Below are 27,580 nucleotides of genomic sequence, written 5' to 3'. Positions count from 1 at the left end.
ACTGGGATATCTCTATTTCAGCACCCTAATCCCAATGAGAACATTGAACCACAACAGGTGCCACTTCCACAGCAAAGTGGGTTGAAAGGACAATGGAGTGTTCCACCGTTTTTCGTTAATTTCAAGTCAATGTATTTAAAGGAAAAAGATAACCAAGTGCCCACTAGTAAATATGGGGTTGTGCAAAGTGACAGCAAACAGCAGAGAGCATTTCTAGACGATGAATGGCTACAAGGTTTGCAATCACGAAATAGCGGATTATCATGGGCAGCCTTTCATGCTCGAAAAGCGCAGTCTTTAAATGAAAGACAGCCCCAAAAATCAATTTCGTCAATGCTGCCATTATTCAAAGAGGATTCGCATTCAGTTTCTTTGATGTGCCATGCGATGAACCTTATAAAGAAAGCCACTGCCTTTGTCAATCCAGGACAAATTCCTGTCATTGCATTTGACCAACCGTTATTCTGCATAGCAAAGAATATTCAGTGGAGTTTTCCTGAAAGCTATGGAGAGGACAAACTAATTGTAATGATGGGTGGGTTTCACATCGAATCAGCCTTCATGACAGCTATTGGTTCTTGGCTAAAAGGGAGTGGCTGGGTGGAAGCTCTAGTAGAAGCTGGCATCACAACAATTGGAAAGGCAGATGCTATATTGCATTGCTCACATGTCAAAAGAAGCCGTTATGCTCATGAAGTTACTGCTGCTGCCCTCCATTCTTTGTTATTAGAAGCATACTCTGTCCAAGAACCAGGTACATTAACGTCGTTTTGCAACGAAAGTGAAAGCAAGCCCCAGTTTAAATTCTGGATCATAGTTTTGAATCTCCAGCTTCTCCTATTCAGATTTGTCGGATCTATCAGAAGAGGAGACTTTCTTGCATATGTTGATACAATTCTGGAACTACTGCCTTGGTTCTTTGCTTTGGACAAAACAAATTATTCGCGGTGGCTTCCAGTTCATTTGAGGGATATGCAAAATCTGTCGAAAAATCATCCTACTATCTATGAAAATTTTGTTCACGGGAAATTTGTCGTGCAAAATTCAAACAGAGGGTTTTCGAGCATTTCCATCGATCAAGCTCATGAGCAGAATAACAAGAAAGTAAAAGGTGACGGCGGCATAATCGGAATCACGTCAAACGAAGTTGCACTTACTCGTTGGATGCTGGCAGGACCTTATGTTGCAAGACTTCAACAGCAGTTCAAGAGTCAGATAGCTGCTAAAAAGACAACTAAAGAAAACTTTCGGCATCATGAAGATTCACCTGAGTTTCAAAAAAGATTTCATGATCACGTAGAAAAATTGAAAAGTGTATTTCGAGAATTTGGAAATCCATTTTTAGAGGAATCAAGAGATTGTTTGGTGATTATCAATAGCGGAGCTATGCTAGATGGAGATGCCATAAAGAATTTATACCAAGCTGAAGAGATCGGTAAAAAGCAGTTAAAAGAGTTCCTTACCGAGAGGTTAAGTCAAGCAACTGTTTCTCTTTTGGATCCAATCAAACGAAACAAATTGACAATTTTTACTACATCCCCGAAGAAATCGAGGCTTCAAGTTCAACTCTACACAATGAAGAATGATGTTTCGCTTTTTTCAAGACTATTCATTGCTTGTCAAAATAGGGAAGGCGACCTCAAAGATTTCTTTTCGCACGAAAATCAAGCTAGTCCACCATCTATCTCTCTTAACGACAGGTTGAGACCCGGGAATAAAGCAGAACTGCTAAAATGCTTTGAAACAAGTACCCAGAAAAGTGGAGGATTGAACATTCATTATTCAGGGGAGATTGCAGTGGTTGACGGAGCAGCATTGATAAATTCAACAAGACCAGAGGGTAAAATGACATTTGAGTCTTACGTCAGTCAAAGGGTTCTTCCCAGATTACAGAACTTTCTCTCAGGTGTCAAAAGAATGGACGTAGTCTTTGACGTGTATCATGAAAGATCATTGAAGAATACAGCAAGACTTAGTCGAGGGGAAGGAGCACGAAAACGTGTGAAAGCAAGCGATTCTGTGCCAAAGGATTGGAAGTCATTCCTTCGAAATAGTGACAACAAAACAGAAATTTTTTCTTATATTGCAGAATATATTCACAGTAATCTTCGACCAATCGAAAAGAATGTTATTGTAACCATAGGCGATAATGCTCTCTGTTGGCCAAATCAAGATACAACTTTGTTACATCCATGCAACCACGAGGAGGCGGACACAAGAATGTTTTTGCACCTTGCTGATGCAATTAATCGGGCGTCCTTGAGAAAGGCAGTGATTTATACGGTCGACACAGATGTAGTTGTTCTTGCTGTAAATGCTGTAGCGAGGTTAAAAGATTTGGAAATCAAGATAGCATTTGGATCGCAACAAAACTTCAAAGTTATTGATGCCAATTTGATCTTCAAATCTATTGGATACGACAAAGCAAGGGTAATAACTATGTTTCACGCTTTAACAGGATGTGATACGGTTTCATTTTTCCACAGTAAAGGCAAAAAAACCGCAATGGCAGCATGGAACATGGTAAATGATGTTAATGGGCCCTTCCTTAGGATAATGCAACAACCGGATTATATCAGAGAAGAAGACATGAACACAATTGAGCAATTCGTAGTTGTAATGTATGACAAGTCAAGTCAGTCATCAAATGTAAATGAAGCACGATTGCAGCTTTTTGCGAAGAAGAGTCGATCTCTGGAAAATATACCTCCGACAAAAGCAGCCCTGGAGCAGCATGTTCGTAGAGCAGCACTTCAAGCAAATTGCTGGGAGCAAATGTTTGAACCTTCGCCGACTTTGCCGCAACCAGACAAATGCGGTTGGATAAGTGTAGATGGAACATGGCAGCCGAAATGGAGTGATCTTCCAGAAGTGGTGGAAACTTTGAGAATTCTTGTAAAATGTGGATGCAAAAAGGGGTGCAAGAAAGCCTGCAAATGTAACAGATCCCAAATGAAATGTACAGCGCTTTGTTACTGTGGAGGGGAATGCTCAGAATAAGTTACATTGTTGATTTCCAGTAACTTCAGTTGTCATAGGAGGATTTCTCGAGAAAGTTCACGCATGCGCATTGCTTTCTTTCAAATTAAGTACTTAGTTAATCAAATTAATTGTTGTTCTAAGTTTCTCATATCAATCAGGGCAATTTTTGATAGTTTGTTTTTAATCAGAATGTTTACCTTACTGCTATTTTCAATTTTGTAACACGATATCCAATTCTAAGGAAATGACGTCATAAATACATCATAAATCTATTTTTAGAATGCCTCCAACTCTTAAAATGTTTGCCTGTGTGAGATCTACTTATGTGCCAAATATCATGCTTTTAACACAAAATGCACAATTTTTCCACATATTCATTGCACTATAGCACGAGGTAGTGTTCCGGGGGAATTTGGTTACCGCTTTAGAAATATATTTCAATTTTCCCTACATTTGTTTTTAAAACTTATATTCACCCCAAAATTGATTCATCAGTAATGCTGAATCTTCACTAAACATTTTTGCCGCTTGCCCAACAAATGATGTTGAAACTTGCAGGACAGGAATTGATATAGACTACATCAGATGGGTGATTTTGGGTTAAAAATTATACTTGAATAGGGGGAGGGGTGCAGTCAAAAAATAACTTTTTGAACGGCATCATTTACGTAATTGTGCCAAGATAAGTTGGGAGATCTGAAAACTTTGAGCCGTCGAAGACAGCACTAATTGTTGTTGGATTATCTAATATTTTGCTAGCTCATTTCCATGCACTAAAGAAATAAGAATAATTCTATCCACTATCCATCAAAAAGACTCTAAAAAGGTAAAATGTCAGAAGGGAAAGTCAGCTAAGTATGATGAAATTTTCAGAGAATCTTAGAATGTTAGAAAGATTGATAAAAAGGGACCTGCACAAGCTTCATATTTCGTGGGCGGACGGATTTTTGATATATTGTAAACTTTCTGCTGATATATGGGCAGTTTGTTCGGTAATTTTCATTTTGAGAACTCTGTATTACGGTAAAATCAAGAAAGTTTTGCGGAATGATGGTAAAAAGGAAATTTTCTTGCAGAATCAGGTGTTTGATACCCGCCAAAGACCCCCCCCCCCCCCAATCCTGTGTTATTCGACGGTATTAGTTTTCCTAATAATACCAGTAGTGTAGAGCCAACAAATGTAGAGGGGAGCCATAGCGCTTTCTCTTTATTGTATACAAAATAAACGTTTTAATTTTTTTCGTTTACATGCCTCCTCAACATCCATTTTTTTACCTTTTCTTTTCTTTAGGGTTAAATCAATTTCCAACAAATAAATGAATGTATATGCCGAAAAGTAATATCATTTCAATCAAAGATTTGATCCTGGCAATAATCAGCCATCAAATTTTAGAACCAGCCAGAAATAAAGGGGAGGGGGTGCAGCCCCCCTTTGAAAAGTAGAAGGGGGCTGAGACCCCTAAGCCCCCTTCTTCTACAGTCTTGAATAATTCCCTAGTGACATCTTCTAGAAACAATCTTTGCACAAAACACTAATTTACACAAACTCAGCACAGGTGCTTTTAATTAAGTTCTGGTACAAAATATGAGTAATTTCTATGCTTTTGGGAAAAGTGATGAAGCCATTATACTATAATAAAACTGCCAATATAAGTAATTATTTTTCAGATCACCTATGCTCCTCTGACGTCCTTTCAGCTTCGCATGGCAAATTTTTCCTGCAATCAAGTCAGAAATCTTCTGAACATAAAGAACATGACCAGTCGAAGAACAAATGTAGTTTATGCCTCATGTCTCATGTTTACCAAAACAGAGAAGATTTTATCAGAAATCTCCTGTTTATTCGTAAGTACATATGTTCTTGGAGTGTTAATGTGCGACCGTCAACTTTTATTCTGTATCCGCCCCTGGTATTAATTATCTGGTTCTTATAAAAAAGAGTATACTCAATTTGTACAAGACCTGAGAAACTTCATTACTTGGCGATTTCTGAGCTTCTTCTCAAAAAATAGTGTAGTACAACTAAATTACGTAGGTAGTAAAATGCCCCGCCTTGAATAATGTGGTATTTTGTGGGTGCGACTTCCAATGGGTTGTTCTCTCAACGCGAAAGAGGTGGGTGTTGCGGAGGCCATGCCTCACGTGAAGCTCGCGATAGTCATGTGATTGTTGTGGTAGAGCAACAACACTTGCCTGCATTGAAATTTGAAAACTGCATTGCGGTTGTAGCGTTTTTGTTGCAACAGCCTAGGCCTTGAGAATATTATATTCAGTTCCATAATTTCTTCGATTCACAATGAAGTGCTTGCTGGTTTGCCTGATCGTCTCGGCTGCAAACGCTTTCGTTGTAGAGCCATGGGCTGGACTAAACAAGAGATGCAACAATCCTGAATTTTGGTGCAAGAGTCTGGAAACAGCTAAGGAGTGTGGTGTAAGTCAGAAATTTTAATAAAAGTAACCTGATTTGCATCTTTTTTATTTCTGAAAAGTGCTGAAGCGATGTAAACTTAAAAGCGCATGCATGTATGACGCGAATCTGCTGAGATTTTGGGCATATAAAAGGTGAAAAATTTGGCTTGAAGTCAAATTGAATTCATTTAACAACTGGATTGAAAATTTTAAGCGTTTTATAAGGTGAATCTTTGTCAGTGTCAGTGACATATGCTATTGTAAGGATAAATTAGTAAACTTGATGTAATACTTTACAATAAAAGAAGTTCTTGAAATGTGAAGTTTATAATTGTAGATACGAATCTATTTATCTAATTTTTCAAAAGGTTGTGGAATATTGTCAAATTGAATGGAACAAATCAACACCCACAAAAGATATTGGAAACAAAATCAGTCCTGATGCTGACCCTGTAAAGATAACATTGTATTATGAATCATTTTGTGGTGGATGCAGAGAATTTATCAACACACAGTGGTACCCTACCTATCAGAAGCTAAATGGAACTGGTATTTTAGAGCTAGAGCTGGTACCTTTTGGAAATGCAAGGGTAAGGGAAACTTGTTTATAACATAAGCCAGTTCAAAATAACATGGCATATCAATGCTATTTGTATGTGGAATGAGTATATGACTGCTTTTCATTCCTTCAGTTATGTAATATTCATTGCTCATTGCTGTTGCTCAATAACTGTTTTACATTTCTTTTTTATCTTGTTACTATGCTACCACTGTTATCATTTAAAACTTTTTTGAGATTTTTGATGTCAATGAAGTTAGTGCACCAACAGGGATGAATATGTTTCAATTTTAGAGTACTGTGGTTCTGGAATCATTTGTTTCAAAGTCCAACAGTCTGCTGTTTGCATGGACCTGTCAAGAATTTTAACAATAGACAAAGGGATAATGACTATTCCCTCTCTGCTTCTTTGTTCTAGGAATATAAACAAGGTGACAAGTACATATATTATTGTCAGCATGGTCAACAAGAGTGTGTTGGTAATTTGATTGAGGTCTGTGAAATATCTATTTGTTCTTCAACATTTGACTTTCACCTCCCTGTTTATTTATAATTGAGATGTGTTAACATGAAACTATGGTCTCTTTTGTGACCTTCACAGATGATTAGACTGTGGAAAGAGTTTTAATCTACTTAACCATTCCCTTTCTATGTTTTAGACCTGTGCCATCAACCACCTTGGAAAGATAGCTTTATGGGCACCATTCATATATTGTCTAGAATCAAAAGGAGCATACCCCAGTGTAGCAAAATCAGTATGTTTTAATTTTCTTTGTATTCTTATGTTGTTCAAATTTTCTTATGAAAAGGGAGACAATGGGTCCTAGCAACTAGGGCAAGTGCCCTATTGTTTAAAATGTTCTTTTTCGATTTTGATCAAAAGAAACTACTGTACCGGAACAGTTCAAAAAAAAGTTGAAATGATTTCAACTTTTTTTTCGATCCGTTTCGATCCGTGGCAGATCAGTCATGTGACCATATTTGCATCCAAAGCGCTTGCACAACACAAAATCTGATCCGATCCACCGATCATTTTCCAGAGTGGGCTCTTGGCTTTATTCTGAATGCCTTTTTTGGGCTGCCTATCACCATCATGCAGCTATTTGCTTTGATCAACACTTTTTTTACAAAATAAATTCATTTGCACTTTTAGCCACTTTAAATACTGATTTCAGAAACTCTTAAGTTTCCACTTGTGTCCAAAACCTCTTTACCATGGCGTTCTCTGAATCACAACAAAATGAAAATTGAATTTGCCACATATCTCAATGGCTCAATTAATTAAAAAAACATATTCCTTCCTTCTAGTGTGCTCAGTCTCTTGGTATTGATTATAAACCAATAGATACATGTGCAAGTGGCACTGAAGGAAATCAATTGGAACATCAGGTTCGTTCTTGTATCACTATCCCAAATTATTCAATGTGTTGTGAAATCTAAGATGTAATCTAAGATTGTTAATTACTTTATCATTTGAAGCCTAAGAACCAACTTGCTGGACAGTCAGCTAAATAGATTGCTGCAGTGTGTTTAAAACAAGCAGTCTGAGAACACATCAAGCACTTTTTTCTCCAGAATGGTCAACATTTGTAATGGCTTTTATGTAGGGAGTAAATTGACTTGATTATAATATAATGTCACCTTCCAATGTTCATTTACCAGAGCAAGGAAAAACATTTCAAATGATGCTGGATTTCTGGGAGTTTACTCACCAGTTTACAACATTTCACTCACTATTATATTGCAGTAGGTCTTATAAATAATTTTTTGTCAAAATTTCTTTCCTGTGGTGATAGCCTTGTGAAAAAAGTTGCAACAAAGTAACCACCTCTCAACAATGGACAATTCTACAGGTTGCCTCTATTGGCATGTTTGATTGTCCTCTCACTCTTATCTTGCATTTTTGTTTTAGATGGCATTGAAAACAAAGGCATTGAACCCTCCTCATCAGTATGTTCCCTGGATTGTTGTTAACGGAGTAAGTGGCATTTGATGATCTTGATTTCTCATGCTTTTCACCAGTGAGAACAAATGGTGCTTTTGCTTCAAGTCCTAATTTTATCCAATTGTCATTGACTTTATTTAAAATCATCGTTGTTGAATGTTTGAACAATCAAAGCTTCAAAGCCTACAAAAAACTTAGAGCCAGGTAGAGTGGAATTTTGCTGACCCTGGTTGAGACCCCTTCACGGACCTTGCAAAGATGATAAATTTGATAGAAGAAGGCAAAAAATTTTCTGTGATGTCCCAATGCTTTGTAATTGTAGCTGCAGTTACCTCTGACACTTATGGTATATTTATGAAGTAATATCTTCTTTAAGGTGCACAGTGAGGATATCCAGTCCGATGTTCAGACAGGAATGCTTGAGTATGTTTGTAATGCGTACAAAGGACCCAAACCAGCAGCTTGTCAGAGTGTATCAAAGCAAAGAGGCAATGTTTGCTATCATGACTGAAAAGGAATCTGTGTTTTTTTCAAGGAGTTTCATATAAAGTAACAATTATTTAATGGAAAAACGAGATTAAAAATTAAATGCCAAGATGCAAAAATTCTTTCACGATGTTAGTACTTTGTGCTCCCTAGAATTTAATTTAGCAGTGCTGTAAATCTATGTAAACTTCAGTTTCTAAGTTTTTTGTTTTTGATAATAGAATTTTCACAGAGATTTGTGCAAGCATGCAATTTTTGCCAGAACTGTTTTAGAATTATCTTTTGTCCTCTTGACTGCACTATTTCAGGTGCTAGGCAAATGTTCATCAGCTAAATTTCAGATGTGCTTTGCGTTTTTCTCAAGCATTACAAAGTTTGACCTCACTTAAATTCAAAAAGCTCCTTTTCTTATAAGAGTTATTGAGTGTGGCCTACTATTAAAATCTGCATAATAACCTTGAATTCATATTGACATGGTGCTGAAATATTGAACATGTGTTTGCCCACCCACTTCTGGAAAAAAAGAACATCTGTTGGGGAATTTTCAATAGTATATTTATTCAAGGCAGCTAAGTTGTCAGGGCTTTGCCTCTGTTGTTATCAATACCCCTTTTTGTTGTTTGTCTCCACCAAATTGACAAACTCTAGGGAAAAATTTTACACACGACCAGGGCCGCAGAGAAAAATTTGTCAAGACCACGCCCTTTTTAAAATGGGAAACGCCCATTATTTCCGAACGTTTGTGCACGTTATAGAATATGGTTAAAATATCTTAAAATGTAATAAAAAGCATTAATTCTAAAGGTAAGCGATTTAAAACGCTCTTTGACCACACCCTTTTAGTAGCCTGTGCTCCAGTAGCCTGTGCTCCAGTAGCCTGTGCTCCAGACTCTTCCTTCAGGTTAAGGGTCTGGAGCACAGGCTAGATATAAAAGCTCCCCTTTCTGAAGGTTTCCCGCCATCAACGCCAAATCGTCAAGAAACATCTTTCTCTGCCGCCCTCTCGCTTCAACATCTTCAACAGGCACCGCGGAGCGTTGAAAAAAGTGGGGGTCTAAAAAAGTAGGGGGGGGGGCTAAAGCCGTATAAAGAGGCTTTTCTGGTAGTTTGATACTTAATATTTGGCATTTTTTGCAAAAAGTGGCTAAAGACGGCAAGTGACAAAATTCAAGGCAATATAGTAAATTTGACATATAAAACTGTTTAAACCATATGTGTCAAGCCCCCCCTGCTCGTACTTTGTGCTCCCTAGGAAAATTGATGGTCGGGAATCGGGCTAAAAACGTTGCAAGAATTCGGGAATCAGGGGGGTATATTGGGTACCCTCTGGTGTGTTATCTGAAAATTGAGCATGTGAATTCTATGAAATTGTGCGGTATAACTACAATCCTTGCTAACTCATTAGCTGTTATGAGAGAGGAACGATTCTTATGTTCACGATCAGTTTTCTCTTTCTTCCTCTCCGAGTATCTAAAATCTAATTTTGGAAAACGTTTCGCCATTAGTGATTACTCGTTTGCAGAAGGTCATTAATGTGGTGATACATTTTGGATGACAAAAAAAGGAGAAGTCAATAAAACAACCCCTACTTGGAAAACATGACGGTTATATGGTTGAAGACCACGAGGAAAGCCAGCGAAAGAAAAAAAGCCTCGTCTCCCGAACGAAGGAAAGTTTTCCAAGCTTTGAAGAATCACCAGGAGGAAAGCGTTGACTGATAAATAATAAAGGAACTGTTCCTGAGCACATAGCCTCAATTTTTCAGCAATCGCACCACCCCTATAGTCCTGTGTCCCGGTCCTATTACTCAGCTTCCCCTTGATTGTCTCGGCCCTGAATACACAAATTCCCCGAAACCATGGCAAGGCAAAAACCGTCTGCTTGCAATGAACTATGGGTAGTTTGTCGGAATAAAAGCATTCTCGCCTCATGAGATGTCTAGCAGGCAGGACAATCAAAAGTTTATGAAAATGGAAAACCAACTGTTTGATTCAGCCTTCGAATCATTCGATTCTAATAACGAGAATGGAAAATCTGGAGAAAACTTGAATAGTTCAGGAGTCCTCAATAAAGCTAACCTGATCGTCAACTACATTCCACAAAGTTTGAGTCAAGATGAAATTCGCAACATGTTCAGTGCGATAGGCCCAGTGAAAAATTGCAAACTGGTTAGAGACCACGGTACAGGGATCAGTCTTGGTTACGCATTCTTAGAATATTACAATCCTGAAGACGCACAAAGAGCCATATTAAAACTTGACAAGTGTCGAATTCAGAACAAGACCCTTCGTGTGAGTTATTCAAGACCATCTTCTTCCGATATCAAAAATGCGAATTTGTACGTAGCAGGTTTGCCGCCAACTGTTGACGAGGATAAGTTGAGCATACTTTTCAATCAGTTCGGACAAATAATAACACATAAAGTTCTCTATAACTCGGATGGATCTAGCAGGGGAATAGGGTTTGTTCGTTTTGACAAAAGATGCGAAGCACAAGCGGCCATTGATGCGATGAATGGCAAATCATTGGATGGAGGATCTGTGCCCTTAACTGTCAAATTTGCCATTCCACCTGCAGTAAAGAATTTGAATCAGACACTGGTTGCTGCAAATCTTGGTCAGAATAGCACGGCATTAGCAAGTGCAGTGGCCGCATCTACAGGGCGGAATCAAAATGTACGTTTCAGTCCTATGGCATCAAACAGCTCACAGGGTGTTGTAGGTATAATGGCGGCAGCTGCTGCTGCTCAGCAATCACTTCAAAATCCAGTTCAGAATGCCCTTGCAGGTCCATTAGATCAGACAGGGAGGTCAATGGGTCCATGGTGTGTCTATGTTTATGGGCTTCAGCCAACCGCATCTGAAGCCACCTTGTACCAACTTTTTGCACCATTTGGTGCAATACTCAGCGTCAGGCTAATGCGAGATTTAACAAAATCTGAGCAGCCTTGTAAAGGCTATGGCTTTGTAAATTTCCTAACCAGTACAGATGCACACCGGGCAGTTATGCAGATGAACAACTTTCTCTTTGAGGAAAAGTATCTACAGGTTTCCTTTAAGAGTTCTAAGGGCCAGAAATGAAAATAGATTTACTCTCTTCTTAATCTAGCTAGTCTATATTAACAGCAAGGCTTGTTAAATGGTTCTTTCGATAAACCATACCTTCCCTTTGTGAGAAATTAATAAGACACTTCCCCTTACCTGTGAACAAACTGATGAGAAATCTCCTAAACTAATAAAATATGTAATAAATAAATTCAATGATAACAGACTAATATCAATCCAGGTTGATCTGGCAATTCTGAAATACAATCAATGGCAATATGAAATTTTATTTAACAACCAAGCAATAGTTTAAATTTACATTCCAGCCTTTTTGTTTATGAAAATATGATTTCCAAACAATAGGACCAAATTTTACTCATTTTTTTTAATTATGCAGCCTGTAGAGTGCTTTCTAGCATTAGAAACTTATGAAGAGGCTTTCTTTTGAAATCCCTCTTCTTCTGCTACGTTCAAACTTTATTTCCTTTGTTCATTAGTTCATGAGTTCCTTTGTTAATTATATTGTTGCCTCAATTTTCTTAACTCTTTATAAGCAGTCATTTTTGTCACAATATTTTATTCCTTGGAGTAAACATTTAATTATGCCACTTCTAGTTGGATTATATTTATATGTTTCTTGTTACGTTATATATACATATATATATATGGTTGTTTGTTCCTAATCATATATTATCTATTTGAACTCCAGATCTTTTTGTCAAGTAGAGACTTTTGATTTTGTTGTATTGAAATTATATAATATTTATTTAGATTTCATTACATTTTGGTTTTTTCCTGTTTGTTTTTCTTACTTTATTGTGTATCACATTGAATCACAATATTTGTTAGATTGACATAGTTCTTGGTCTTTTATATGATTATATGAATAATTAATATCATTATATATTATTTAAGATTGCCTTAAAGGTATGCTTGTTGCAATTTATATTGCTAGCAAAGCAACTGTATCTGAAAACTGGATTGAAATAAATCTGAAAATATATTTATATCAATTTATATATGTGTTTTTAAATCCATTCAATTATGGAAAAACTATCCTGGAAGCTTCCTCGCTTTGATTTTGATTATGTGTACACTCATGCACATATAAACAAATATTATTCCTTTTGGTAAACATTTGAATATGTTACATAATTTTTATTTGCTTTGTATATATATTTATACAATTTTTCATTATATATAACTTATACCACCCCTTCATGTCTAAATGTTACATGACAAATTTAGATTATAATATTTAGCAATTAAATTGCTTCAGTAATCTAAATACACCTAAGAAAGAATTAATCATACATTAAAAATATATATTTTTGTGTTTAACCTGTTGTCAAAAATTAGCTAACTAAAACTAGTATTAGCAATCTTAGCAGAAGCTAATGACATTAGGATAAAGAATTTGTAAACAAAATTTGAGTCAATTGTTAGAAGCAGACAGTTTATACCACCTTTCTAATTGTTTTTGGCCTGTATTTAATAATAAAGTAAGAGTAAAGACTGATATTAGATATTCATCAGTTAATTTATGTGCAATTCAACTAATAATCCTAAAAACTAAACTTCAATAACCATTTTGTGTAGTCTCAAAACGCACACCCAAAACAGGAAGAGGAACAGAAAGCATGTTATTGTTACTAAGTTATAAAGATTGTGTGTCTCCCTGAGACATTTCTCTTTGGAAGTTAATGGTATAAAGATCCAAAAATGAATTTTTATGTCAAAGGTAAAAGATATATTTATATTTTTGATTATTTTCCTAAATACATTTTTATACACTGTCAAACAGAGGTGTCATGTGGTTTTGTGGGATATGCAGCCCTATTTGATACCAGTAAATCCCTTCTTAGAAAATTCATATTCAATGTGAACTAACCCTCTGTTGTGGCTATATGTTTGTCTGTGTATGACTGAGAATGAATTTTGTTTTTTACTATGTAAGTGGTCTTTTGTCAAAAAATCAAATATATGTTGGGTGGTCAAGGGAGTGGCACCTAGATGAGTGATGTACATGTCCATTCTTGCTTCTTTTAGGATTTGCATCCCTGGCGTCAACTAGTGTTTTTGCAATAGAATTTTTCAACTGCATTTCCATTGATAATTTTGTATTTTTTGCTGTTCAAATACTGAAGAGATATTTTTTATTTCATTGGTTGGAAATTTCCCAGTTTTTTTATGTAATTGTTGTCAACATGTGATGAATTTTGCTTCACAGGGTCCTCAGAAGAGGGGGGCTGGAGCCCCCCCCCCCCCCCAATTCAATACTGTATTATATTTCCTTTATAACAGTGTACTGAATGGGAGCAAAACAATTGGCAGCCCCCAATATGAATTTCGCTTTGACGGCACTGAATCATGTTTTCAGTGTGAAAGGTCTCCAAAACAGACAACATAGGTTAAGTGGTTTGTTTTGATTGGTTATAAGTTGCTGGTTTGGCTTTTGTTATTATGAATATATCCTATAGAAATACCCAATAATGATAGACATATGTTCCTGGTTTTCTGACTCCTCCTCCTATATAGCCTTCTGCATTATCCCCTGCACAAGCATAATGTGTATTGCCTATGAGCAGAACTATGGACATGGAAAATGCCTGCCTAAACTGTTCCCTGGAGGTTATAGAGAATCAACAGACATAAATCCAAGAGTTCTAAAAATTATTTCAAATTCTATTCAGTTTTTTGGCTTTGACCTGTTTCCAGTATTTGTATGGAATGTCTGGTGTCAAAAGGGAATTCTATCGTGATTATTCTATCGTGGCCTATCAATAGATGTCTAGGTTCACCATTCTCTTTAAAGACTATTCTTGTTGATAATTTTAGAAGAGTCTTAAGCTTTTTTAAAAGTTTACATACTGTACATTCTCATTGAGCCTTCCCTACTTCTCTGTGTTAGCCCATTGACGCTACACTTCAATGGAAATTACCCTTTTATATCAATTTGATAAATTTTTATATTTATTGAGAGAGTCAGGTTAGTGAAATTGTTTAATGATGTAAATTTCAATACACAGAACACTCCTTTTTGCTTCTTTATCTGCTTTTTTGAATATGTCAGATATGTCCTGATAGAAAATCAGCTATCACAGTTTTTATCGGAAATCCCTGCATTTCTGCTATCGCAAAGCATTTTCAATATCTATCTTTTGTAAGATATAAAGACCGAGAGATACAAGGACAGAAAGACAACTTTTGTTTGGGGGGCCAGCCCTGATAAATAATTGTAACAACAGCCATATTTACAAAAGGAAAGTATTTTATTTATGCAACTCAAGTGTTTTGGGGGCCAAGGCTGGTATCTCAGTCTTTGGTAAGATAGTAGGCAAAATAATGAGAGCATCATTAAAACCAATAGAATAAGAAATTATTCAAAACCTTTCCTTGAAATGGATTTTTTGTTATGGTGAGGCATTACAGATTTTGTGTATGCCATGCCCAGAACTTTCTCTTAGGGACCCCATGGTCTGGTCATTTCAAATATTCCCATTTTACATTAGTGCTGGTGTTTTATGTTTGGGCTTCATTGTCCAAAAAATTGAATTGGACGTAGTAAATACTATTGGTCACCCTAGTAGTAACATAACATATGCAAAGGGATATCTACAAATTTATAAATTATTTTCAAAGCATCTGACTGCTTTATTGTTTTATTTTGATATAATTCAATTTCCGCTACAATACAAAAGCTAGTTGTACCAAATATGAATAAATAAATTTAAGATCTGAACAACAGCAAAAACATTTATTAAAACGGCAAATCGAGCAAAATTTTTTACTACTGATTAATTTCAATAGCTTAACATTATTGAAACTTACAGATTCATTGCTAACAATAACATTGCGCTACGCAAGCATCCCATAATGCATTTTCAGACAGTCTGAAATCAATTATAATTAATCCGTAGAAGTTTACTGCCATTGTTTGGATTCCATGAATATACTAAATTGTTTGGATTAGTCTGGATAATTTGCCACCCTCGCAAAGGCTCATTGTTAGCAATGAGTCTTTAAATTTCAACTGTTTGAGTGTCAAAATATAGCTTAAACATAAATGACTCCGCTTACACCGATGAATAAGTGAATACAAAACAATTGGGCATGGGAAATTTAGAACTTTTTCCATTTCGAGTGGAGTGGCCGGGAAATTTTCCGAGAAATCGCTGACTCTGTTGAAATTTTGTAAGAGCGAGGCAATTTCCTACTCAGTGACATGCAATATGTGCAGGGCCTTAGCAAAAGAACGCGCCACTCAGGTGCTGATTTTCGGCGTTGAGCATTGGCGGCACGAAAAACACTGGGATTGCTTCTATTTTGGTTAAAGAAGAATGCCACAATAAATAGATTTCATGTGGTTTATTATGTGATACAATAAGCTGCCAAGGCAAGGGAGAATCTTGGTCTAAAGGTAATCGATGAAAAGCGCTTGGATTTGTTATACGCAGCGCCTCGTACGTAGAAGAATTCAACAGAAAACACAGCGACTCGTAGAAGAGTTCAACAGAAAGATTTTATCATCTTAAAGTTGAAGTGTTTTTAAAAATATATCAATTCCTGAATACAGAGACTGTGAACCTACTGCAAAAGGTGATTGTGAACAAGCAGTGCTGTAGTGATCATGGCCTTTGCTCCGCGTGGAGGCTTCAGGCCTCCCAGGGGAGGACCCATGCCACCAAGAATGCCTCCTAGGATGCTACCACCAAGAGGCATGAGGCCAATGCCCCCATTTGTGCGATTTGATGGCAGAGGCCCGCCACATGGCATGGCTAGATTTCGCCCAGACGGTGGTTTTCCAGGTCCTCATCATGGACCACCAAGGCCATTCCCACCGCGGGGACCACCACGAGGGCCTCCTAGGGGACCACCACAAAGAGGTTGGACACCAAGAGGTTCAATGCTAAGAGACCCCAGAGGAGAAACTCCTTTTAAAAAGCAACCGCCTCCAGTTAGTTCTTCTAAGGTGATTAAGAAAGAGTCTGTTAAAACAGTTGACAATAAAGAGCCAAGCAAAACATCAACAGAGAAGGATTCTAAAGACCAGTTAGCAGAGGTGAAAACTGAAAAGCCTTTGGATAAAGATAATATTGAGAAAGGACCTTCAGATAAAGCAGTTTTGCCAACTAAAACACAGGTTAAAAAGGAAGATGAGCCTGTCAAAGTAACTCTTGATAGCTACAACTGTGATTTGCATTTCAACATTGATGAATCAGGTTTGGTGGGATGGACACTGCACGATAAAGGTTTTGAATATTTGTGGGGAGGATGCAGAGGATCTCATGGTGTCAAGACTGGCAAGGTATAGCTCAAGAACTATATTATTTCTTATATATATATATATATATATATATATATATAACTATTTCATGTATTTAGTTACATTAATCCAAGTTCCTTTTCTTCTGGAAGCCTACTTCCATCAGCTGCAGGGGCAACCACCCAAAAATGGGAGGATTTCCTTGGACCAGTGGGAGACACATGGTCTAATGGAGGAAAGGACCCATAAAAGTCTGGTGCTAAAGGTCCTAGGAAATTTTCTGTGGCAACGCCCTCTATATGTTCAGAAAGCATTTGGCAACCCCCCATTGAAATTGCTTTTTAAATTCTATTTATCAGTTGATTGAAACATGTTTTCTAATCAACTCCTTGTAAAATATTCTGAAATAGTTAAAAATAAAGAAAGCTGCTTGTGCCCATTAAAGAAAATGTTTTCTCCCATCATCAACTTTATCATCAAATTTGGTTTTGAGAACTCCCATTTCTAGAGAAATTGGAGGAGAATGGTCCCAGTTATCCTGGCTCTGCCACTCTGGTTATAATATATTTAGGGTTCCATGTACATATTGATTTCTGTTTTCTGGTAGCCACATTTTCCATATCTGAACCTTATTTTAATAATATTATGGTGTTGAAATACAGAGCCAATGTGGAATGTGGACTGCATTTCTTGCCCTAAGTTGACTTCTTCGAGATCATGTTGATCAGGAAAGAAAATGCCATTTATGTATTAAGCCAGGAAAGTCAGGAAATGGTCAGGGAATTTTAATCCTACATTTTGTACAAACCCTTCAAAAGAGCAAGTGTGAATTCAGTGTGCAATTTCAAATTTTGTTATTTAGTCTAAAGCTGAGGCTGTGCATGCAACTGCCATGCTCTAAAGACTGATCCAAAGGCAGCCCCTTTTCAAAATGGCTCGCAGTGCTCACAATTATAATGGAAATAACACAGGGTCTTATTTTTCGCCATAAAATGGTTGTCATGTCTTTCATGAATTAATTTCTACTAGGGTGGCATATTGTCCATTTTGGTAAGGTTACAGTGTGATTGTTGTTCTAATTTCGTTAGAAATAGGGCTGATCATGATTTCCTAACCTTTCATATTCTCATTTTATTGTTATCCTAAGTTTGTAATCTGGGAATTGTCATCCGGAAATGAGAAATGTCTTCGAAATTTATTCTTCTTTATGCCCTTTCTCTTGCACTGTTGAGGCTTTTTGTAAGGATAGCCATTGGCTTTGCTAAATTGTTCTGCAAGGAACCTGGAAGGATTTTACACCTGATCTAGTGCTTATTCCTCATTTGTTTTTGTCTGTTTTTTGTTAAAGTAACCCTGAAGCATTTGTTTAGAGAATGATTGATTGTAAATTAAACCTTAGCAGCTACAGTTGACTGCCAATAGTGTATTGCATCTTCCTTTCACAAAATTTAAAGTTTAATATGCTGCATTCGTCAACCTGCTAATCTTAGGCTTAACTCATTTGTTTTCTGTTAGCCCCAATTGACCTAAGTTTTTCAGGTATTGGTAGAGACAAATTGTTTTTTCTGTGGCTGCTTTGGGGTTTTTTCTTAAGATCCATGTGTATATGGTAAAGTGCATTCATGAAAGTATTTGAACATGCACTCTTTAGAAGAGCCATTATTGACTAGTACCAAGGTAATCAAAGGTGGTGCAGTACTTCTCCGATGTAAATGAATTTTTTTAATCACAATAAAAACAAATACAAAACTCAAGTTAATAATTGTTGAGTTGGAGGCAAAAAACATAACGGTATCTTGTTTAACTTAAGTTTAACATTTAAAAAGAGACATTTAACTTATCTTGAGTAAATGTAATATTATTGAAATTCCAGTTGGATATTATTTCAAGTTGAGTTTCTTCATTGGATTCCTGGAAGTATAACAACCCTTATCTGTTTCTTTGTTTGGTGGTATTTGTTTGAACAAGAAGTTTTAGTGAGAAGTGCATCCTCTATTCAGTGAGGTGTATAAGTTAATCCTCCCTTCATTTTTTAAATACTTGTCTGCTGTTCCTTTTCAATACCTGTTTTTGTTTTATTGACATTTTTTTCATAGCTAGCTATTGAATGAATTCACTTATTACTGCTAATTTTTTTATCTCCCTTCAAGGTTGCATTTGAGTGCACAGTCTTGGAGAATTTACCTGTTGAAGTTCCTACCACCGAGTCAACACCTCATGTCCTGAGAGTTGGATGGTCTGTTGATGGTGCAGATTTTCAGCTTGGTGAAGATCGTCTTTCATTTGGCTATGGAGGCACTGGTAAAATCTCAGTTAACAGTAAGTTCTCTGACTATGGTCGTCCATTCACAGTTGGTGACATCATTACTTGTTGCTTAGATCTTGATGCCAAACCTAATGTCATTTTCTATCTACTAAATGGAGATTACTTGGGTGTTGCTTTCAAAATTGGTCCAGAGCTTGGCAACAATGCCTTGTATCCTCATATCACCGTCAAAAATGTTAAATTTCAAATCAATTTTGGTGGACAGTGGCCCAAATTCCCAATCAAGCCTGGCTTCTCAATGCTGCAAAATTTGCCAAAGGGAGAGCTTTTGCAAGCACCTACAGGGCCTAAGAACAGACAGGATGCTGAAGTTATTATGATGGTAGGACTACCAGCTTGTGGCAAGACATTTTGGGCAGAGAAATATTGTAAGGACCATCCAGACAAAAAATACTATATGCTTGGTACCAATAGCATCATAGATAAAATGAGAATAATGGGACTGACGAGAAAACGGAACTATCATGGTAGATGGGATGCTTTGATAAAAGATGCAACAGGCTGTCTCAATATCTGGCTCAAGATAGCTGAGAATCGTGTGCATAATTACATTCTTGATCAAACAAATGTTTACTTCACAGCTCGAAGAAGGAAAATGAAGACTTTCGGTGGATATAAACGAATTGCATGTGTTGTAGTCAACGAGCCTAATGTACTAGCAGAACGCACCGCGAAAACACAGAAAGAAGAAGGAAAAATTGTCCCTATGGAAGCCATAATGGAGATGAAAGCAAATTTCAGTCTCCCGGAAGTTGATGAATCATTTGATGAAGTTAGGTATGTGGAGGAAAAGCTCCCGAAAGCTAGTGAATTGGTGCAGCAGTACAAAAGTGAGGGCCATGAATTTAGAAAGGGCTCTAGTCGTTTTTCTGACAACAGCCAAGAACCCAGGGCAAAGATTTCACGAAATGATAATAGCAGTTTCCATGGTGGCCGTCCTGCAGATGGCGTATATCATGAAAGAGCTCCAAGAAATGACTTCAATGAAAGGAGACCTTATGGCCATAATCAAACGAGAAGAGTTGAAACAAGAGGCGGGGATATGAGAGGTGATGGAAGAGAGCAACATAGTAACCAGTATCAGTCACACTGGAATAACGAAAGGCAAGGGAATCAGCAGACAGGTAGACGTTTTGATCGACCAGATACAAGGAGAGATGGATCGAATCAACAAAAGGATGAAAGAATGTATGATGAAAGACAGCATGGTGCTCAGCGATTTGATGAAAGGAGATCTGATTTTAGCAGAACTGGCAGTGGTTGGGATGAACGGTCATCAACTGGTGCAGGCAGAAGTGATGCTGCCCCTTTTAGGAAAATAAAGCAAGAGCCACTTGATGATACCCCGCAATTTCAAGGCAGAAACGAACAGTATACACCTTATACTCCTGCAAACTCTAGACCTGAGTACCTCAACAAGGACCAGAAATATAATACAGAGTGGAACAGAGATCGGCAATCACAGTATGACTATTCAGCAGATGTTAAGGAAGAGCCGGGCTATAGAGATAGTTATGGTTCATCTATAAATGAGGGGAGAGGGTACCAGAGTAATGAGCCAGTAAAGAGTGAACGTGGTGATCGATATCAGCCATACAGATCAGATACATATCAGAGTCATGAAAGAAGTCAAACTGTCTCAGCTGAACATGGAGGTAGATATGGAATGGATAGCAGTGGTCCACAAGATTACTATGCATCCCAAAGTAGCTATGCCGGCAATAGAAACAATACTCACAGCCAAAGCTCATCTTCACAGTCATATAGCACCTCCTATGCAAATCAGAACCTTGATAATCAATCATCAAATGTTCGTAGTACAGAGTCAGATCGTAATCAGGAGTATCAAGGAAGGGGGTACTCCAGTAGCCATGTTGAAAGACCAGGGGATTCACGCTTTGTCCCATATGGAAGCTCATATCAGTCAGGATCACAGAAGCAAGAGCCACCTATGCAAAGTAATTCACAATATGCAACACAACAACTCGCTTTTTCTAACCCCCAAAATAGCTCCTATTCGTCTACTCAAGGGCAGAAAGACTCATATGATCGTCCATCAGGGGGATGGCAAGCTGGATACTCTCAGTCTGCAAGCCAACAATCAACGAAAGGTTCTAGTGGTCAGCAGAGCTATACAGGGCAACAAAGTTACGGGAGCTCTGTCCAGACTGAGAATCGAAGCTACCCATCACAGCAAACCTATACTGGACAGCAAGGCTATGGTGAGCAGCATAGAGAACCCCAAGGGTATCAAAAGCAAGAAGGACCTACCAGGCAGCAAGGATCCAATGTTCAGCATTCATATTCTGGACAGCAGAGCTACACAGGGCAACAAGGCTACACAGCACAACAGGGTAACGCAGGACAGCAATGCTACACAGCACAACAGGGCTACGGACAGCAGGGCTATGCTCAGCAAGGCTACACTGGAAAGCCAGGCTACACAGGACAGCAAAGCTACCCCGGACAGCAAGGCTATGCTGGTCAAGCAGGCTACCCCGGAAAACAGAACTAATAACGCTGTTAATGCGATTTATGACAGGGATGTTGTATAATTGTGCTAAAAGCCCCTAAACAGAATTGAATGTGCTGCATCTTCGATAAAGATAGCTTAAACTAGTAGTGCTACGACCAGATTACAAACTGATATAACATATCAAGCATATAACAAATCCAAAATAGTTCTAAATATATTTCGCTGATATAGGGGGAAGGGGTCATATTGAATAGGAAATGGAAGCGGTCTCGCGGGTTTTGGCCAGGAATGCAGGTCAAAATTTAATCAGATTTGCAAAAAGTACCCTCTGTTTTATTCTCTCTGTTACCTTTTCTAAAAGAACAGCTTTTAAATAATGTCCCAGATTTTGCAAAACATAGACCCCTTTCTCAGAGAAAGCATAAATCTACGTGAGTAATAATCTTTTTTACCACCGTTGAGCTTTTAAAGTCACCGGGAAAATACCGTTAAGCTTTTAAATCCACTTACTGGTCAGTTAGTCAATTTCTTATCCAGCTTTGAGGTATGTTTTGTTTCACTTTTTTAGCTCTCAATTTGAAAATAATATTTGTTGCTTTCACCCGTAATCGTTATTATAACTCGTTTGCAATTTTATCAGCTTTTTCTATTCGATCTTTGGTCGGTTATGGTATAATTAAGGATGAGATACAGTAATAAGCCTTTTAACTCGAATGCTATGCTGTTGTTGAATATTTAATTCACCTACCGTTGTTAAATATCAAATTTGAGATTGAACGTCCTATTTGGCATGTCAAGACATGGAATCACAGCCTGCCGCAACAATAACTATTGTCTTTAAATTAATTTTATTTAACACTCGTTAACCAGTGGTGGCGCCAGGGGAGGGCCAGGTGGCTACAGCCCCTCCGTCGGAATCATCTAGCCCCCCCATCGGAGGAAATTTTAGGCTATTGTCGGAGCAAATTTGACAAAAAACGTACGAAAACTGCATATTATAGTCAATTTAGCCCCCCTGTCGAAAGCTCCAATCCCTCTGTCGGAAGATTTCTGGCGCCACCTCTGCGTTAAACATTATTACACGTTATTATAAGCTGGTTAGTTTTTTGCTGTCTTTTTTAATGTTGTTATTTCTGTACAGAGGAACGTATTTATTTATTCTCTCCTTTCAAAATGCCAAGTAAACTACTCTGTTACCCAATCCATTATTTTTGAAATCGAAATATTAGATTCAAACTCTGTTTGGTTAACAGAACAAGGATAACCCTGAAAGGAATCTGACCGTGACGTCATTCATCCAACTCGAGCTGTCAATCAAAGGCTGTTTTTAGAGAACTCTTCATTTCCTTTGCTTCTTTCTTGAGGCATGATGGCCCCTTAGGTAATAGACAGGGAATTTTGTAGAAAAAACTAGCAAACTGCCTAACCTCAAATTTTATTTCACATTCTTACTAAATCGACCATGGAGATTCCAAATCCAAGATGGGCCAAAATAAATTATCACCGGAAGTTACTGTTTTTGATGACATCATCAAAAAAATGATAAAAAATCTTTAAAAATCGGCCAAGGACTCGAACTCAACTTTTTTTGCATTTTTGCACTAAATTAACTATGCAGATTTCAAATCTGAGATGAAATGAAAAATATCTTGAACGGAAGTCAAATTTTGTGATGACGTCATCAACTTGGAGAAAATTCACTTTGAACCTTTTTAATTGTTTTCTCGCAACTATCATTGTCAAATATGTTTCATATTCGAATTGCACACATTCAGTGCTTTTAAAAGATGTATTGAATTTCTATTATACTTTCTTTTAAACGTTCTTTCATGACGTCATCATCATTTTATGACGTCATCGCCTTTTAAAGGTAATTGAATAACGCGTGAAAGGATGTCTAAAAATCTTTAGCTAGTTAAAAAAGTCATTCACAATTAAAATTTCGTTGTATAGAAAATGATATGGATCCATTCGTCCTTCATCACTGTCTCCTTTGCTGGAACTCCAGAAGAAAATGTAGTTCCACTCATCATCGTCTGCTTTAAGCTGATCACCTCACCATAATTTTTCCCATGGCCTAGTCCTCATTGGTTACAGAATTTTCTTTGATTTCATCACTAGAGCGCTGCAGATCTTGCAGTTTTTTAGCGGAGGGTGTGCGGGGCCCTGCACAAGTTGAACATAATTTGTGTGAAAAAAATTTTAGAATTATTTTGCTGACTCCAGTATTTTCTGCAGATATTCACAGCTTTTTTAACGTTGAAAATCGGATATTTTTGTCATCAAGCCGTTAAGAAACGTTTTTCTCTGTATATCCTCTTCGTGCCATTTCTTATTTATTTATCAAATGTATGTTCAAAATTAGAATATGTAAAGAAATTTTTTCCTATAAACCACACTAATACCACCTGTAGGCCAGATCATTCTTTCCATCGTATGTCTAACCAAAGCTTAAAGGCAATTTCTCTAACAATCTTCTTTTGATAATGTAACCAATAGTAAATGCTTGTGTCAACCAGTATGGATCTGGTTGTAAAGCTTCTGATTATCTGTTTTTCATTGCCTTGCGAATTCTTACTTTTATCTGCACTAGTGTTTCATCACATTTCCCTTTGTATGATTATTCTTGCACAAATTTTATCGCTTTCGTGAGAATGTCTTTGCAGATTTCCTGTCTCATCGTAACTCTCTCGAGCAATTTTCCCTTTCCAGAACACTCCTAAAGCTTTTTAAAATGTTAGCTTTCCTCACAACAACATTACTGGTGTTGTTTCGCAGCCAATAACTGCATGAACAGCCGGTAGATTTTTGGAACTATCTAAACCCAGGTATGATACGACGTTCCAAAATTAACCTACTTCTCGTTGTCAATCTTTAAGGAATATTTCCTTGAAGGCTTTTCACACAATAAGCAGAAAACTACATTAGTGTCCTTTCGACAACTAATAAATTTTATCAATGAGGAAAGAATGGAATATCAAGTGGATGTCAGCCTTTTCATAGCTGTAATTAAGCAAGTATGTCGTGGAATCTTTGATTATCTTTAAGGTTTGTTATTTATTGGTAAACATGAGTGCTTTCAAAATTAACTGCTTTCCTTCTTAGCCCTGGTAGAGCCTTGAACTAGCTTTAGAAAGTAAGTTTGATACAACAAGAACCAGACCAGATCATACAAAATGTTTTTGACAAGTTATCAAGTAGGAACCGAGTTTTGCAATGGGTTATCGCAGAGATAAAGTGTTATACCCGCACTAAACCTATCTCATATTCCATTTCAAGGTTTTTGTTGCTGTTAGTGATGCTTGGCAGTCTTCTGCATTATAAAAATCAAGATAATCCAAAGGCTTTACCAGGGCTAAGAAAGAAAGCAGTTAATTTTGAAAGCACTCGTGTTTACCAATAAAGAACAAACTTTAAAGATAATCAAAGATTCCACGACATACTTGCTTAATTACAGCTATGAAAAGGCTGACATCCACTTGATATTCCATTCTTTCCTCATTGATAAAATTTATTAGTTGTCGAAAGGACACTAATGTAGTTTTCTGCTTATTGTGTGAAAAGCCTTCAAGGAAATATTCCTTAAAGATTGACAACGAGAAATAGGTTAATTTTGGAACGTCGTATCATACCTGGGTTTAGATAGTTCCAAAAATCTACCGGCTGTTCATGCAGTTATTGGCTGCGAAACAACACCAGTAATGTTGTTGTGAGGAAAGCTAACATTTTAAAAAGCTTTAGGAGTGTTCTGGAAAGGGAAAATTGCTCGAGAGAGTTACGATGAGACAGGAAATCTGCAAAGACATTCTCACGAAAGCGATAAAATTTGTGCAAGAATAATCATACAAAGGGAAATGTGATGAAACACTAGTGCAGATAAAAGTAAGAATTCGCAAGGCAATGAAAAACAGATAATCAGAAGCTTTACAACCAGATCCATACTGGTTGACACAAGCATTTACTATTGGTTACATTATCAAAAGAAGATTGTAAGAGAAATTGCCTTTAAGCTTTGGTTAGACATACGATGGAAAGAATGATCTGGCCTACAGGTGGTATTAGTGTGGTTTATAGGAAAAAAATTTCTTTACATATTCTAATTTTGAACATACATTTGATAAATAAATAAGAAATGGCACGAAGAGGATATACAGAGAAAAACGTTTCTTAACGGCTTGATGACAAAAATATCCGATTTTCAACGTTAAAAAAGCTGTGAATATCTGCAGAAAATACTGGAGTCAGCAAAATAATTCTAAAATTTTTTTCACACAAATTATGTTCATCTTGTGCAGGGCCCCGCACACACTCCGCTAAAAACTGCAAGATCTGCAGCGCTCTAGTGATGAAATCAAAGTAAATTCCGTAACCAATGAGGACTAGGCCATGGGAAAAATTATGGTGAGGTGATCAGCTTAAAGCAGACGATGATGAGTGGAACTACATTTTCTTCTGGAGTTCCAGCAAAGGAGACAGTGATGAAGGACGAATGGATCCATATCATTTTCTATACAACGAAATTTTAATTTTGAATGACTTTTTTAACTAGCTAAAGATTTTTAGACATCCTTTCACGCGTTATTCAATTACCTTTAAAAGGCGATGACGTCATAAAATGATGATGACGTCATGAAAGAACGTTTAAAAGAAAGTATAATAGAAATTCAATACATCTTTTAAAAGCACTGAATGTGTGCAATTCGAATATGAAACATATTTGACAATGATAGTTGCGAGAAAACAATTAAAAAGGTTCAAAGTGAATTTCTCCAAGTTGATGACGTCATCACAAAATTTGACTTCCGTTCAAGATATTTTTCATTTCATCTCAGATTTGAAATCTGCATAGTTAATTTAGTGCAAAAATGCAAAAAAAGTTGAGTTCGGGTCCTTGGCCGATTTTTAAAGATTTGTTATCATTTTTTGATGACGTCATCAAAAACAGTAACTTCCGGTGATAATTTTTTTTGGCCCATCTTGGATTTGGAATCTCCATGGTCGATTCAGTAAGAATGTGAAATAAAATTTGAGGTTAGGCAGTTTGCTAGTTTTTTCTACAAAATTCCCTGTCTATAAGGAGAACACCGATTCAATGGAGATAACACAAAATATTTGATGCCAAGTATAACCGGGAACTATATTTACAGTTGAATGATAAGGGCTTGGTTAGCCCAATGAACGTAAAACTCGGAGCAGCATATTCTAAATAATAGGAAACAGGTTAAGGGCATGGAAAAACAGTTACATTTTTTGTATTGCTGGCCACTTCCAGTTGAGAAGCTATTGTTGCTCAGTAGATTTCTGTAGGACAGTAAAGGTGTGCCTTCTGAAAATCGTCTAATCGTCTATCTACGAAAAGCCTAGAGAGAGCACGAGCAAGGAAAACATTACTCTTATTTGAAGAGAAGCAATGCGAAAATTCTTACTGAATCTTCCAGCATTACTGTTTCGTATGTAGCACATGGAAAGGAACTATCATTTTATGAAGAATCTCTGCTCTTAAACTTTTATTAGAGAAAATTAAATTCAAGGGTCTTCATAAAAACTTGTTTGTTCATCGAAACTCACTAAGAATCGACTATGCCATGTTTGATTCAGGGCAGTCAGGGTAATTTCGTTAAAACGCATATGATCGACGAAATTCCTTGCCAAATTTTTTTGAAACAACCAGGCTTTCACTTCTCGTCTGAACAAGGCGGAAGACGTTCCGAAAATGTCTACGTTTTTCTAAAATGTTCTTATTCCCCAAACACTCTTATCCGCCCGACTCATGTCTCAATGGACAGTCTCAAGGGTGATTTTCCTCACGTTTAGCACCTACAAGGAAAATCAGATGCCTCGCTCAACGTCACGTTCTTAAGGCTGCCTATGGAACTTGAAGAAATAGTCCATGATGGTGGTTTCTTTGGCCTTACAAAGAACTTGCAAGAAACTGACTGCCTTCATATCAACTCCATTTGTTTATATCTGCAACGGAATTCGTCGATGATTTATGTAAGTAGAAAATTTAGTTCCTACGCATCAGTTCAGAATAAGGTATTTTCTGCCACGTGTGTATTGAAGTGAAGAGAAGTCCTATAATTTCTT

The 27,580-nt window shown here is 37.1% G+C and overlaps 3 protein-coding genes across 3 annotated transcripts; all 3 read left to right on the top strand.

Annotated features, from left to right (window-relative positions):
• Positions 1–5,144: 5,144 nt before the first annotated feature.
• LOC135694917 (gamma-interferon-inducible lysosomal thiol reductase) lies at positions 5,145–8,616 on the top strand. Its single transcript, XM_065213801.2, has 7 exons — positions 5,145–5,413; positions 5,760–5,981; positions 6,369–6,443; positions 6,610–6,705; positions 7,259–7,339; positions 7,863–7,928; positions 8,272–8,616. Exons 1-7 carry the CDS (start codon positions 5,279–5,281, stop codon positions 8,404–8,406), a joined length of 810 nt encoding a protein of 269 aa, XP_065069873.2. The 5' UTR covers positions 5,145–5,278; the 3' UTR covers positions 8,407–8,616.
• A 1,660-nt stretch (positions 8,617–10,276) lies between these two features.
• LOC135694915 (ELAV-like protein 1) lies at positions 10,277–12,205 on the top strand. Its single transcript, XM_065213798.2, has one exon. The coding sequence runs from the start codon at positions 10,316–10,318 to the stop codon at positions 11,459–11,461; it is 1,146 nt and encodes a 381-aa protein (XP_065069870.1). The 5' UTR covers positions 10,277–10,315; the 3' UTR covers positions 11,462–12,205.
• A 150-nt stretch (positions 12,206–12,355) lies between these two features.
• LOC135694906 (uncharacterized) lies at positions 12,356–22,689 on the top strand. Its single transcript, XM_065213789.2, has 2 exons — positions 12,356–16,733; positions 18,842–22,689. The coding sequence occupies exons 1-2, from the start codon at positions 16,056–16,058 to the stop codon at positions 21,530–21,532; spliced, it is 3,369 nt and encodes a 1,122-aa protein (XP_065069861.2). The 5' UTR covers positions 12,356–16,055; the 3' UTR covers positions 21,533–22,689.
• Positions 22,690–27,580: the final 4,891 nt, after the last annotated feature.

The sequence above is a fragment of the Rhopilema esculentum genome, chromosome 8 (genome assembly GCF_057945365.1).
Source record: "Rhopilema esculentum isolate cy_ngs chromosome 8, ASM5794536v1, whole genome shotgun sequence".
In the NCBI taxonomy this organism is placed as follows: Eukaryota; Metazoa; Cnidaria; class Scyphozoa; order Rhizostomeae; family Rhizostomatidae; genus Rhopilema; species Rhopilema esculentum.
The sequence above is the reverse complement of the archived record's forward strand: the minus strand, read 5'-3'. Positions and strand labels throughout refer to the sequence as shown.

Bases quoted from the DNA above. Each gene is read 5' to 3' on its own strand.
- LOC135694915 (XM_065213798.2), top strand. From the start codon at position 10,316: ATGTCTAGCAGGCAGGACAATCAAAAGTTTATGAAAATGGAAAACCAA.
- LOC135694906 (XM_065213789.2), top strand. From the start codon at position 16,056: ATGGCCTTTGCTCCGCGTGGAGGCTTCAGGCCTCCCAGGGGAGGACCC. The intron at 16,734-18,841 runs GTATAGCTCAAG...TCTCCCTTCAAG, and splicing joins ATGGTGTCAAGACTGGCAAG to GTTGCATTTGAGTGCACAGT.
- LOC135694917 (XM_065213801.2), top strand. From the start codon at position 5,279: ATGAAGTGCTTGCTGGTTTGCCTGATCGTCTCGGCTGCAAACGCTTTC. The intron at 5,414-5,759 runs GTAAGTCAGAAA...ATTTTTCAAAAG, and splicing joins AAACAGCTAAGGAGTGTGGT to GTTGTGGAATATTGTCAAAT. The intron at 6,444-6,609 runs GTCTGTGAAATA...TCTATGTTTTAG, and splicing joins GTGTTGGTAATTTGATTGAG to ACCTGTGCCATCAACCACCT.